This window comes from Zalophus californianus, chromosome 6 (assembly GCF_009762305.2).
Source record: "Zalophus californianus isolate mZalCal1 chromosome 6, mZalCal1.pri.v2, whole genome shotgun sequence".
NCBI lineage: Eukaryota > Metazoa > Chordata > Mammalia > Carnivora > Otariidae > Zalophus > Zalophus californianus.
The window spans coordinates 24,687,364-24,701,080 of record NC_045600.1 but is presented as its reverse complement, the minus strand read 5'-3'; the positions used below and the strand labels follow the sequence as shown (position 1 = coordinate 24,701,080).

The following is a 13,717-nucleotide window of genomic DNA, read 5'->3' as shown; positions in this document are numbered from 1 at the left end:
TTATTTATTGAGAGAGAGAACAGGGGGAGGGGCAGAGAGAAAGGGAGAGGCAGAGAATCTCAAACAGCCTCTGGGCCCAGCACGGAGTCTGAAGCGGGACTCAAGATCACGACCCCGAGATCATAACCTGAGCCAAAATCAAGAGTCGGACACTTAACCGACTGAGCCACCCAGGCGCCCTGAGAGTAGTATCTTTAAAAGTTAAAAAATAACCTTCAATATGGGGCACCTGGCTGGCTCAGTCAGTGGAGCGTGCAACTCTTGATCTTGGGGTTGTGAGTTCAGGCCCCACATAGAGTGCAGAGAAATTCTTTTTTCTTTTTTAAGATTTTATTTATTTGACAGAGAGAGATATAGTGAGAGAGCGAACACAAAGCAGGGGGAGTGGGAGAGGGAGAAGCAGGGAGCCCAATGCAGGGCTTGATCCCAGGACCCTGGGATCATGACCTGAGCCTAAGGCAGACGCTTAACGACTGAGCCACCCAGGGGCCTTGAGAGTACTTAAATTCTTTAAAAATAAATAAAGTGACTTTCAATATGTTATGTGTTAACGGTGACATACTACATTCAGCATACCCAAACATAACTCATTAAAGACCCCTAGCTCCATGCAGTCTGCCTGGGCTCTTTACTGGTTGTGCTGTAGTTTGGTGGGCAGATTATATTTATTTAACTCACGATTATTTCCAATCCCTTCCTCCTTTATACAACAGCCTCTAAACTATGTTGCAAAGGAAGGCAGAGAAAGATCCAACAGGCTTGTCATAGAACCACAGGTATCACTGAAGAAAAGATGTCAATGGTACCCTTCCTGCTCAGATTAGGAGTCTTTCTCATTTTGTAATAAATGCCAGATATGTGCACAGGCAGCATTTTAAGAGATGTCTAAGACATCTTAGGGTGTCATTTCTGAAATGAAAATAGACTGAATTAATATCACCCTGACTGTGTACATGATTACCCTGGTGTTCACTGTACCAGTTCCAAACTTGAACACAGGAAGTTCATTGGAAAATGAGCATCACTGGAAACTAGATACTGCTTAAACTCTAAAATGTTCTGTTTAGTGATCATTGCTCTAAACCCACTTTTTTTGCCCTTGGGCCGAACCCAGTTCCCAGTTCGTAACACTCTGCCATGAATTTAAACACAGTTGAAAGATCTGTCATTAATCTGTCTCAATTTTTTTCTTGTTAATTTTTCTTCAATTTTTATAATCAATAAATAAATTACAGAACAATTCATATAGATTGACGGAATACCTTTCCTCTAGGAGGAATGCAGAGATGAATAAAAAATATAAAATATAAGTCAGGTTCATTAAGATAGAACTCACATTTCAGGTGCATAGTGAAAAAGTTTATTTAGGACAGATTTCAAAACCTGGAAGAGAAGACAAAGAAATGCACAAAAGCATCACAAAACTGTTACATAAGAGAAAAACACAAGAACTGAGCTATTCAAGAACCAGAGCTCAGGAATCATCTGGGTATCACAGCAACACAATCAGTGCCACAGGGCAGTAGGAGAAGGTATTTTAAAGGAAAAACCACTCAGCAGGACAAAACCATGAATGACAGTTTGGTACAGAGCTCTTAGAAATCATAGGAAATGTTGACAGCATTTCTCAGGGGACACGTAACATAAGATGACTGCAATAAATGACTTGTTGGGCTATTTCTGCACTTTAAAGAAAAGACAGTGAGACTGTTTCCCTTCCAAATCCCTTTCTGTAACATCAGCGCCAATGCATGATAGAGAACAATAAGGAAAGAATGCCTTTGTGGTTGCCAATTGCTTAGATATTTGCCAAGAAAGCATAATCATCTTTCAATCAACTGATAGATCTCAGTGCATGGCACCAAAGCAGGCCTTTCAGAAATACAAGCTAAATGGCATGACATTGTTTAGGAAATCTGCAAGCACCTCCCTCTATCCCAAGTATCCTTACCCAAAGTCTGGCTTTCTCATAATCCATCACTTTGATTACAAAGCAACTTTCTCCTGAGAATCTCAAAACGCTTCCCATCACTAAGGGAAAATGGGTATGCCAGAGTCATGGGTTACAGGATTGCTTTGTCTAGACTTTACTTGCTCTTGAACATGGCTAGATGCAAATAATTCAACTTGATTAAATAAAAACAACTTCACCTATGGGACAATAATCTCAGATATGGATGTCAGTAGAGTTTTTAATGTGGAATTTCTTAGTAAAATATACTAATTAGGACATGAGAAAAGGAATTAAGATAATGTTTTCCACGCGATTCTTGGCCTGAACCTAAAAATCAACAACAGCAATAACAAGGAACGTTTTAGACGGAGAGATATCAAACCTGAGTGAAGAAGTGAGTTCAGGAAGAGAACTCCTAAAGCTGACTGTTAGCTAAGGGCTCTTCTGGAACCCTAATATACTAGAATATTCCAAACCTAAACTCTAGACTTGTTCATGACCCTATATCAGAACTTTTAGAAAATGCACTTTGTCCCCTGAAAGTCATTTCACGTATATTATTTGACCCTTAGATAAGTACTTAAAAGGACAGAAAACTATGGAATTTAATAAAGCCTGTATATCTAGATTTCTGGGACACCTTCTCCTCAAGTGTCAGGGTAAAGAAGAGCCATGAAATTAACTCTGGTCCACATGCCTGGGGCCTAAAAGAAATCAAAGTTCATATAATGGTAATCAGATCATGGGTTCAAACCAGTGCCCAGGACCACAAAATTTCAAAGCCAGCATCTTACTTACTTTTGGACTTAGGTTTTGAGGGAATGACTATTTGTAAATGAACCCTATCACAAGGCTTCGGGCATCTGGGTTTTCTTAGCTTAATGACAAGAGATTCAAACAGCAGGGGCTTTATGTGGCCTTCGTGGTTCAGGCAGGGGTAATGTAACACTTCAGAGGGAGCGGTGATTTCCAAAATCTGGCCACACGATACTTAGCAAAGTTTCTCTCACCCTTTGGGTCCCAAATCCTACCCTAACCTCAGAATCTAATAACTGGGTAGATGTCAAAGGAGTGCTCACAGGTGCTGGATGGGTTAGACAGAGCAAAGGGGTGACACCATGACCAGGTACCCACTGAGCCAAAGCATTTTTTGGGGGGTGCCTCCCCTTTTCCTGGAAAGCGGCCACCAGGAACCAACTTCCAGGTGGTTCTTCTACTTCTAAGAACACTGAGGAGCTGCAAACTCACATTATAATTGCCTTTCTAGCCTGTGAGAGACTATCGTTCCCATAGATGGAGGGCTTGCTCTATTTACTACTCAACTCATAATACTTTGCTGTCTTCATCAGTATCTCACCGACATAGCCTCTTAATTCACTTGGTAAGGTTCACAAGAGTTCCAACTGATGACTGGACAGTCCTACACAAGTCGCCCAGCTATCCCAATATGGGACTATAGGTCACAATCCCTCCCCAGTCCTACTTCCAACCGAAGCTGATTGCCTTATCCTCTCAGTAAATACTGTTATTTAATTCTGATTAATCAGGTAAGCAGAGGCCTTAGATACCATGCTGCCAATGCCAAACAATATGGCAAATAATCAAGACATCAGAGAGAAATGGGAGGGAGCCTAGTCCCTCTTTATCTCTCAGTTGTATGGGAAGGAGGGCCCAGGAACAGGATTCCGTGCGCATGAAGACTGGGACTTTGGCCATAAAGATACTCACCACAGACAGGGTTGCACGGAAGCACCTGGCTTGTGATTGGTTTTAGACACCCATTCCCTACTCACTTCCCAAAGAATCATGCATCATGGCTCCCTAAGCACAATCCAACACACAATGAATACAATGACTTGCTCTCAAAAGAGCATAAATCCCTGAATGTGCTACCGCTCACAATAAAAGAAATGACCCTCCTTCAGACAAACTCACCTTCCAACTCTTTTCAACCACTGAGATTCTATAGGGATGGTGCTCTTCCCTTTTCCAGCAAATTCAGGTTTCCAGGAATTCTACACTTTTAGCCAGGTGGAAAGAGACTAAAAGAGGTTGATGTGGACCCTTTAGGCTCAGGAGAAATTCTAAATGGAAGCTCTTAAAAGGGAGAACAAACTATTCCATTTACTGCTGTGTGTATGACCATCCCACAAAGAATGCAGAAGGCGGTGAGTCCTACACCTCACAGGGAGGTCAGCCTAGAGGGGCACAGCTTGTGGCTTGAGGCCCTTCTGTGATTTTGGTAAAAATTAACTGATTTCATCCCTTTCTTGGCCCCAGTCAAAACCAACTGGGGCTGCAGGGCCACAGCTGCACCCCCTCCCAGCCTCGTGCTAGCCTCACCACCCTTTTGCATGGCACTAGACTCTAAGCCCCAGAGAATACGGAGAGGAATGCAGCCTCGGGTCAGGCGATTACACTTAGCAGAGGAGACCTACTCAAAAAGATTCCTGAAGTCGCTCCTGTTGGAAGAGACAGCAAAGGGGGTTGGGGTTTCTCCAACAAGCACAATGAGAACCAGCAAGGCTTCTGGCTTAAAGAAGAATTCCAACTAATGAAATACAGACCAAAGAACTAACAAAATTGGGATATGAGCAAAATTCCAGGACACATTTGACAGCTTATCTCTCTTCCCCTCATTTTATTCTGTTTTTTTTTCCCTTACTATCAGTTTTAAAAGGCAGTCCTCAAGCTGCACAAACTATTTCATTCCCGCCCCTCTCTCACCCTCCACTAAAAGAATAGTCCTTTATGTAAACGGTAAGGTCACTCAACTCCATACCTTAGAATGACATACTTTGGGGTTAAAAGGCAGCTTTTTGCAGAAAAATGGTCTTAAAAAATAAAGACACAGACTTTAGGATTTGGGTTTCGCCCAATTCTTTTGAAGAGGAACTTGGTAGGGCTCATCAAAAACATCTAAACTCAGGGGTGCCTGGGTGGCTCAGTCGTTGAGCGTCTGCCTTCGGCTCAGGTCATGTTCGCAGGGTCCTGGGATCAGGGCCCCACATCAGGCTCCCTGCTTTGCGGAGAGCCTGCTTCTCCCTCTGCCACTCCCCATGCTTGTGTTCCCTCTCTCGCTGTCTCTCTCTGTGTCAAATAAATAAAATCTTTAAAAAAAAAAATCTAAACTCAGATATTTTCTATAACTGGTTTTACAATAATATCTAATCCCACTGGTTAATATAAGACAGAGTACTCTCAGATTTAACACTTTCATATACACATAAGGGGCAATATGTACTTTTAAAAAGTCTGAGATTTCCTTTCTTAAATAACAAAAATCTTTTTAAAGTGCATTAATTATTTTAAAAAAAGATGAAGAAGAATGGCCTTATTTCAAGTTGTTACCTACTTCCATTATCAAGCTATTCATTGTCTGAGGATTGAGTTTGAACTCCGGAGGCCTGAGGCCCTGTTGTAAGGCAAAAGACTGAAGTCCTTCCAGAGCAGCCTCATGGTTCCCCTCCCTCCACCGTGCCAGTCAGAGCAGAAAAGAGTGCAGCTCTGGCCTGAGGGAAGGGGAAATACAGCATAAGTTTTTGAAAGCTGGAGATCTAGAAACACTTTTTTTTTTAAATGAGGGAGGACCACCTCCCAAGTAACTCATGCTGAAGGAAACAAATCTGCTAAAAAACCAGGGGCCCTGTGACACAGGAGAGCTGATGTCTGTGCAGGGAACACACTTTAATTGGACACTTGTCAAAAGGAACAGAATGGGAGAATCATTTTTGTTTTAATTGGCAATTTATAATTTTAAAACCTATGTGGTGGGTATACCTAGGGGTGTTTACTATCTACTTCTTTTAGGTTCTCTCTTTGCTGGACATTTTTCATGATAAAATGTTAGAAAAAATTAACACTTTAAATAGTCTTCCTTTCTAAAAGCCCCAACAGAGTGGCAAAGCTAAACAAAGTGAAGAACTTTAAGAAGCCAGCCGCTCTGTGTAGAGAATTTCAATCTCTCTCCCACGACAAAGCACTCTCTTCGGACTGTTGGTTAGTATTTATTTGTGCTCTGGAGAACAGGGTGAGACAGATGGCTTTGATTTCATTGTCTGGTTCTATACACTTGGATAGGGAGAGATTAAGGAAGGGATTTGCTGGGCTGTGAAATTCTCACTAATTACGTGTGCTTCCACAAGTAATATTTGGTCCCTCAAGTGTGATGATTTCAGAAGTTTAATAGGAGAAAAGGGAATGAATCAGATATGGACAATACCTTCTTTTAGCCATTTTGTGCTAATGGGACAAAGACACGCCAGTGCAGGATGAAATGTAACCACGTCCAGGACTTCAAAAGTGCCCAGACAGTAAGAGGCACACAGAGGTGATGGGAATGGGCCCCTTCAACTTCCCCGATGCACCAGGATCAGGATGCCAAAGAAAATAAGTACAGAGCATCTCACGGCAAAAAATAAACAAAGTGTTGTCCCAGGGAGCTTGCTATGGCCTGACAGCTCTCTTATAAGAGAAAGTCAGAAGTTAATAATAAACAGGACCAATAAACAAGGCTTGAGCTGACTAGAGAACAGCTCAGTAGAAAATTCTTTTATAAGGATTATCCTCACTTCGCTAAGGCGTGATTCAACTTCGGTGCCGAAAGAGTGCTCACTCAGCTTATCTGATGATGACATCATACGCAGCGAGTTTGCTTGTCGCAGCCCAAACAGACAGTCACTAGAATAATTTCTCATTTCTTACAAGGTAGATGCATTTTGACCAGTGTCATCCTCTACAAAATGCACTGAAATATAGAATAATAGAGGTAAGATGTGGCTCAGTCCACAGCATTCTATCCTACTTGGGGCTCTGCTCCCAGGGGAGCAGAAAATGCAGGCTGTCTGGCCCTTTGCTCTGGGACACCAATGGTACAGAACTACCGTGAGGGACCCTGGTCTTCAAGTTCCTGCTCCTGCAGTGGGGAGAAGCTTGGCGTGAGACACCTGGACAAGGAAGGAATGAGCCAAAGGAACCGTCATGAAGAAGATGACTCCTCAGAGTAGGGCTCTGAAATCCCAGGATCATACCATATCCCTGATCGGCAAGTCAGTTCCTCTGTACTCCACCCTGGGCGATTGGGCTGGGTCCCTCACGGCCTAGAATCCGTCACAAAGAGTGCCGGGGCAAGATGGCATCATCTATCTCAGAAGGGCAGATTCCTCCCCAAAGCATCCCAGGACTGACCGCGGGAAGGGAACATTGTCACTTCCTAACGTTTCCTAAAATCGTCATCTGACACCACAGGAGAGGTGGCCTCAATGGCTCAGAGCAGACAGAAGCCTTCTAAGAAACAGATGGAAACTGTTTCAAAGGCAAAATGAAATGTGCTAAAAAATAAATAAGGTAATAAATAAATCGAATTATTCCTCAAAATTCTAAGGCAGCAACAGACTCAACACAGGGAATAAGAAACAAGGAGGCACAGACAACCACAGTGGTCCCCTCTCTGCCCGAGGCCCTGGCCTGCTGCTCTGGCGACCACTGATTATAGCCCCCCACCCCCGGCACTCCAGGCCTCAGGGCTAATACAGTGGGAAAGGCAGTCAGGGGGAAATGCCAGCTTTGGCCTGCTAAAGAACAGCTCCAATCAGCAGCCACAGTGAAGCTTCATTTCCTTTTCTAAGAGACTTTGAACTCCAAAAGCTTTAAGCTCTCAGTGCAAGAAACCTACATCCAGAAATTCTGGAACTCCAATTGGTTCTGAAGCCAAATTTCTACATAACACTCCTACCCTAAAGATAGAAAAGAGTGGTGGGGAATCAGGAGTGTTGTATTTTTTTAAGCTTCTCGCTCAGATTATACCCCTTCTTCTTTGATTACACAAAAAAAGTACTGCAGTAACACTTGACTGTCGAAGATGTGGATGCTGAGATCAATCCAGTACCTACTTCCCACCCTTTCCGCTGTACCCACCAGCACCCTGGCTATGGGCCTCGACCTCTTGAAGCAGGAAGTGCTGGAGGTGCTCATCCCCCCAGACGGTAGATCACGTGATCACCACTTTAGACGGCACGGATGTTCTTGCTGTAAGGGCCCGGACACAGATGTGGGGAAAGGCAAGAGGAGGGCAAGAGGCAGCGTCGAAAAATCGGGACCAGTGCCACCCCCCCAAAGGCAGTGAGGGCTCCCAGCCTGCACTACAGACCACGAAGAACCAGCAGGCGGGAAGACGGCAGTGGTGCGAGGCTGGACAGAGCTTTCTCCATCCAAGAGGCTGGGCTCCTTCGCAGACAACGCACTTTTCCTCCTCCAGCACTTTCAAAAGGTGAAAAGCGGGTACCGCTGAGCACATCTGCAATAAAGGCTCGGGGAGAGGAGAGAGCAGCAACTGCCATAATCCCTTGGACCCAAACAGACCTAATTTTACAAGATAACACCCAACCTCCCTGTAGGCTTTTGCCTGACGGGCTCCTTCAGAGGGACTTTGGCTGGAGTCTGAAGCAAGAGGAGTGTGAGTCAGGGACCACAGACAGGGGCACTACACCACCATCTGCGGAAGCCAGGAAGGGGGAAAAGCTACGTGGGGTCAACAGTCAGGCATGCCAGGCAGGACGTGAGGGTCAGGAGCCTCACGCTCAACTTTTAGCTCTTGCCTATCCAGAAGAGACGCCAGCCGGCAGCCTGCCCCAGCCAGCAAGCGCCCGCCTGCCTTCTGTCCCAGCGGCCTTCAGCTAGTGTAGTAGATGTGGAAGTAGAGAGTCTTGTTGCGGAGCAGGGAGTAGGAGTTGTCAAACTTGAGCAGGTAGATGCCCTCACCAGGGTAGTCGTGGCTGCCGGCCTGCACGTCTCGGTGGCTGTCCCGCCGGTACACAGGCATGACCTCCCCATAACGACCTCGAAGGGAGCTCCTGGAGCCTCTCTCCACATCGCCAACTGGGACAGGGTCTGTGTGAGCAAAATGGCATGGTGTTTGGATAGGACTTCAGAGAAAGAATAAGTCCGACCTCAGGGTAAAAGAATGGACCAGGTGACTTGGGGGCTTTTAGCCAGGGAGATGCTCTTGCCCTCCTACAGGAGCTTGGAAATGTCTGCTGGCCTTTTGACCATCACAGCAACTAGTGGGTGATATTGGCATTTGGTACCCAAGTGTCCAGGAGCACTTAACATCAGGATAGTACCTGCTCAGCAAAGAAGCATTCCACCCCAAAGGCCGGTAAAGTCTCCACTGAGAAACAATGACTTAGCCTTAGTTACACTTACCTAGTTCCAGAAGTGTCTGGACATTTCCAAGGGGGAGAAAAGATCATTATTTTATTATTTATTTTAGATTTCTTTTTAAATTTATTTATTTGAAAGAGAGAGAGAGAAAGCAGAATGGGAGAGAGCACACAAAGGGTGGGGGGAGAAGAAGACTCCCTGCTGAGCAGGAAGCCTGATGTGGGGCTCAATCCCAAGACTCCAGGGCAGACACTTAACCAGTAGACTGAGCCACCCAGGCACCGCTATTTTATTTTTTAAAGATTTTATTTATTTATTTGAAAGAGAGAGGGAGAGAGTGTGAGCAGTGGGGAGGAGCAGAGGGGGAGGGAGAGGGAGGGAAAAAATCCCAAGCAGACTCCCCCGAGATTGTGACCTGAGCCCAGATCATGACCTGAGCCGAAATCAGGAGTCTGACACTTAACCAATTAAGCCACCCAGGCACCCTAAGAAAAGATATTTAAAAGGGAAGATTCTGACATCTTTTCATTCAGCAGGAAAAAGAAATAGCTAACAGCGGTAGGAAATACAAACATGCTATACAGAGTGACCTAGAACTTCTACTTGGCCACCTGCAGAATAGCAAATTAAGACGATGTTCTCCTGCCTAAATACCTGAAGATTTCCCTGCAGACTTGCTCTTCTACAAAGAAGCAAGGGCCTGATTTTAAGATTATATAGAAAAATCAAGATGCTTGGAACTTAATTAGAACCTACTCTTAATATTACAAAACAAAAACAAAAAAAAGCCTCGGGGTCATCCTGAGTAGGCACTGCAAATAACTGGAATGGAGCATAGAAACAACTTCTAAAACTACTCTGGGCAGGCGCCTGGGTGGCTCAGTTGTTAAGCGCCTGCCTTCGGCTCAGGTCATAATCCCAGGGTCCTGGGATCGAGCCCCCCGCTCAGTGGGAAGCCTGCCTCTCCCTCTCCCACTCCCCCTGCTTGTGTTCCCTCTCTCACTGTGTCTCTCTCTGTCAAATAAATAAATTTAAAAAAAAATCTTTAAGAAAAAGAAAAAGAAAAACTACTCTGGGCGTGTGCTGTGCTCTGGGCACATTTTGCAATATATACAAATATTAAATCATTATATTGTACATGTCAAACTAATATGTTATATGTCAACTATATCTCAATAAAAAATTTTTTAATTAAAAAAAAAACTGGGAGTGCCTGAGTGGCTCAGTCAGTTGAGTGTCTGCCTTCAGCTCAGGTTATAATCTCCAGGTCCTGGGATCAAACCCTGTGCTGGGGCTCCCTGTTCAACAGGGAGGCTGCTTCTCCCTCTCCCTCTGCCGCTCCCCCTGCTCATGCTCTCTCTCTCAAATAAATAAATAAACTCTTAAAAAAAAAAAAAAGAGCCTTAAAAAGAAAACAGCTCTGGGCGCCTGGGTGGCTCAGTGGGTTAAGCGACTGCCTTCAGCTCAGGTCATGATCCCAGGGTCCTGGGATCGAGCCCCGCATCAGGCTCCCTGCTCAGCGGGAAGCCTGCTTCTCCCTCTCCTACTCCCCCTGCTTGTGTTCCCCTCTCTTGCTATCTCTCTCTCTCTGTCAAATAAATAAATAAAATCTTTAAAAAAAAAAGAAAAAGAAAACAGCTCTGGGCATGAAGAAAGAAGTAAACAGCAGTCGGCCCACTATGACAGTTTGGAGGGGAGCACAGTTAACAAAGTGTAATCACCTGGTATGGTTCCAGACTAAAAATGGTAGATATCTCAAACTATGAGAGAAATATAAAATAATCTCAGGTTTATACATGATCTATATACTGCAGCACTGACCCACCCCTTTCCCTGCCCGCCCCATCCCCGTCCCCAAGGAGATGTTGGGGAAATAGCTAGGTAGCAAAAAGCAAAAGAAGCTTTCCACCAAGGCACCAATACCATCCCCACCAGAATGTTCTTTGAGGGTCTAACTTTGGCCTGCATCACTCAATTAACCTTACAATGCTGAAAGGGATCCCTCACTTGCATTCTAAGAGAAGGACTGGTATAACACAGGAAGTGGTCACTAGAAATTGGGTTGAGCCAGAAAAAGCAATTTGCAAATTATGTTAAAATTAAATTTACCTTCAATCTCTTCCTCCTCTTCCTCGTCTTCATCCTCATCTTCACTGGAATCACTGACCTGCACAGTTATGTCAGTGCTGGTTACAGGGGTCCAGTCAAAATAAACTCCAAAGCCAATGTCATAGTCATCAGTCGCAAACTCCCAGCAAACACGCTTCCCCTCTGGATGGGTAGGTACCCGGATGGTCACCACCTCACCCCGCTTCACCACCAGACGGCTATTCTTCTCTTTGCCCAGCTTGCTTTTGAATTCCTTCATCTTGGCAAAGGTCCAGATGCACGGAGGAGCCATCAGAGGGGGGGACACTGAAAGGACAGGCAGCTCACTACTGAGAAACCAAGAGGAAATGCAAAGACACCTGGCATTTGGTTTAGGGAGGGTGTCACAGTCAAAGACCTTCCTTGGACTTCCTGGCTTCTTTGACTGCCTTTCACAAGTCACCTTCTCACTTTCCTTCTATCAGTCGGCCTGCCTTTTTTTTTTTTTTTTTTTAAGATTTTATTTGAGAGAGAAAGAGAGAGCACACAAGCCGGGGGGCGCAGGGCAGAGGCAGAGGGAGAAGCAGGCTGCCTACTGAGCAGGGAGCCTGACAGGGCTCCATCCCAGGACCCCGGGATCATGACCTGAGCCAAAGGCAGACACCCAACCAACTGAGCCACCCAGGTGCCCCCAGCCTGCCGTTCTTTAAGCATCCATTGGGAACAAAGAAATCACCTTCCATACCCCCAGAGGTCTCACCTTTCCTATGATCCCCCAGGAGATCTGCAGATTCCAAATCAGCTGAGAGGATATCTATAGCTCCTGTGTGCTCAGACTGGATCATAACGATGTCCCCGGACCTTTGTGGAACGTGGTGCTTGGCCATCTGCACAACGGAACTCTGATTAGAGCGCTTACTAGAGGCACAGATTCCAATCCGCCTCCTTCCTGAAGGCACTGGCCACCCCTGCCCTATTGCCTCCACCCTCCCAGCTCAAAGCCTGCTGGCTATGTGCCCTCCTCCCTTTTGCCACTCTCCCACTCCAGACTCTTCATAAAATCTTTGTCTGTGGACACCCTCCACGCTTGCTACTGACTTCTGCACCAACAGCGTTTCTGTGCCGCGCCTTGATCTGGCCTCAGCCAGCACAGCACCTTCTGGTGGCCCCTCTCGTGGCAGTGCTTTGTCTCCAGGGTTTAGCCCGACTCCCCTTCTGCCACACAGCCTCCTGCTACAATTCCCACTCACAGGACACCTCCTGAGCCCTGTCCATCGAGTCACCAGAGCACTGAAGACAGAGGCTCTGCCTTATATTCTCCCCCTGTCTCTGGCTCTTCTGTGACACACCTGGGCTGTCCCATGCCACTGGCTGTCACATCCACTAACAGTGTTCTGTATATAATCGCCATTTCACCTGTTTCAATGTATTTAACAGTATATTTGCTGGCAGACATCTAACCTGCATGGAGAATACAAGCATCACTTGAAACTCAAAGCCCTCGCTAGCCCGTGGCAGGAGGCTTCAACCTATCTCTTGTGCATTTCACGTCAGGCCACTCGGATCAGTGTTCCTGTTTCTTGCTTTCATGCCATAATTTCCTGCTCCTTCTCCAAGCAGTCAGCAGGCAACTCAAGACATGTACACTCACTGCCCACATGGGACAGCACACCAGTGAGATTTATGAGAAAGAAATTTTGAATTACTCCCAGGCTATATTCTCATAATATCCCTTTCTGGAGAATAAGTACTTCAGTTCTTTACCTGCATTGCTTAATGAGGTAAATGAGACTTTGGCTAACCCACTTAAGGGAGTCTTTCCTTTTCCAGAAGGCCAAACAAAGGATTTAGTTTGCAACATATTAGCGCAGCATTAGTAAAGTCACTCATGGGTCTTCGCTTCAGTTTCCTCATCTCTAAAACGGGAACATAATGGTACCTGCCTCACAGGTTTGTTCTCAGGAGTAAATGAAGTATTGTGGAGTATAGATAGCCGCTGCTATCTATACCACTTCTAAGGAAACTTGATCGGATTGGAATGAGCATTCATTCCAACATTTCATTTTTTTGGAAGAGTTGCTAGTTCAGTGACGGGCCCTGAGGGCGATACACACATAGGACCATTCTCCAAATAATTAAAACTTAGATGCCCCAGTGCTTTCTAGTTCCAAGCCATCCATATGCATCTAAACTCTGGTACTACCAACTGCTCCTCCCGAAGAGACGGCGCCAACGTCCTCTTTACCTTGTTGAGGACCTGGGCCTGGTCTGCAGGCAGCAATTCCTGTTCCACCAAGGCCTGCGCCTCCAAGGCACCGGCTGTCTTCCGCAGATCCTCTGGGGCATCCTCACTCGCCGGAGACACCGTCTGTGGCCTCTCAGAGGAAGAGAGCATGTCAATTCAAGGACTCTTGTAAAAGGCACAGTCGTCTTAAGGAAACAGGAACAGAACGCCCTTCAAGGGACACCTCCCTATTAGACCTCTGCTTTCCTCTGGCCTTTAGGACTACTGTC

The 13,717-nt window shown here is 45.6% G+C and overlaps 1 protein-coding gene across 1 annotated transcript in view; it reads right to left on the bottom strand.

Annotated features, from left to right (window-relative positions):
• Nucleotides 1–1,337: 1,337 nt before the first annotated feature.
• TMED8 (transmembrane p24 trafficking protein family member 8) overlaps nt 1,338–13,717 on the bottom strand; it is a 40,483-nt gene continuing 28,103 nt past the window's right edge. Inside the window, exons 3-6 of the mRNA XM_027569192.1 lie at nt 13,449–13,578; nt 11,964–12,090; nt 11,225–11,530; nt 1,338–8,842 (exon numbers count right to left, since the gene is read on the bottom strand). Of these exons, the coding sequence (XP_027424993.1) occupies nt 8,625–8,842; nt 11,225–11,530; nt 11,964–12,090; nt 13,449–13,578 (781 nt within the window). The 3' untranslated portion in view covers nt 1,338–8,624. The remainder of the gene's footprint in view (nt 8,843–11,224; nt 11,531–11,963; nt 12,091–13,448; nt 13,579–13,717) is intronic.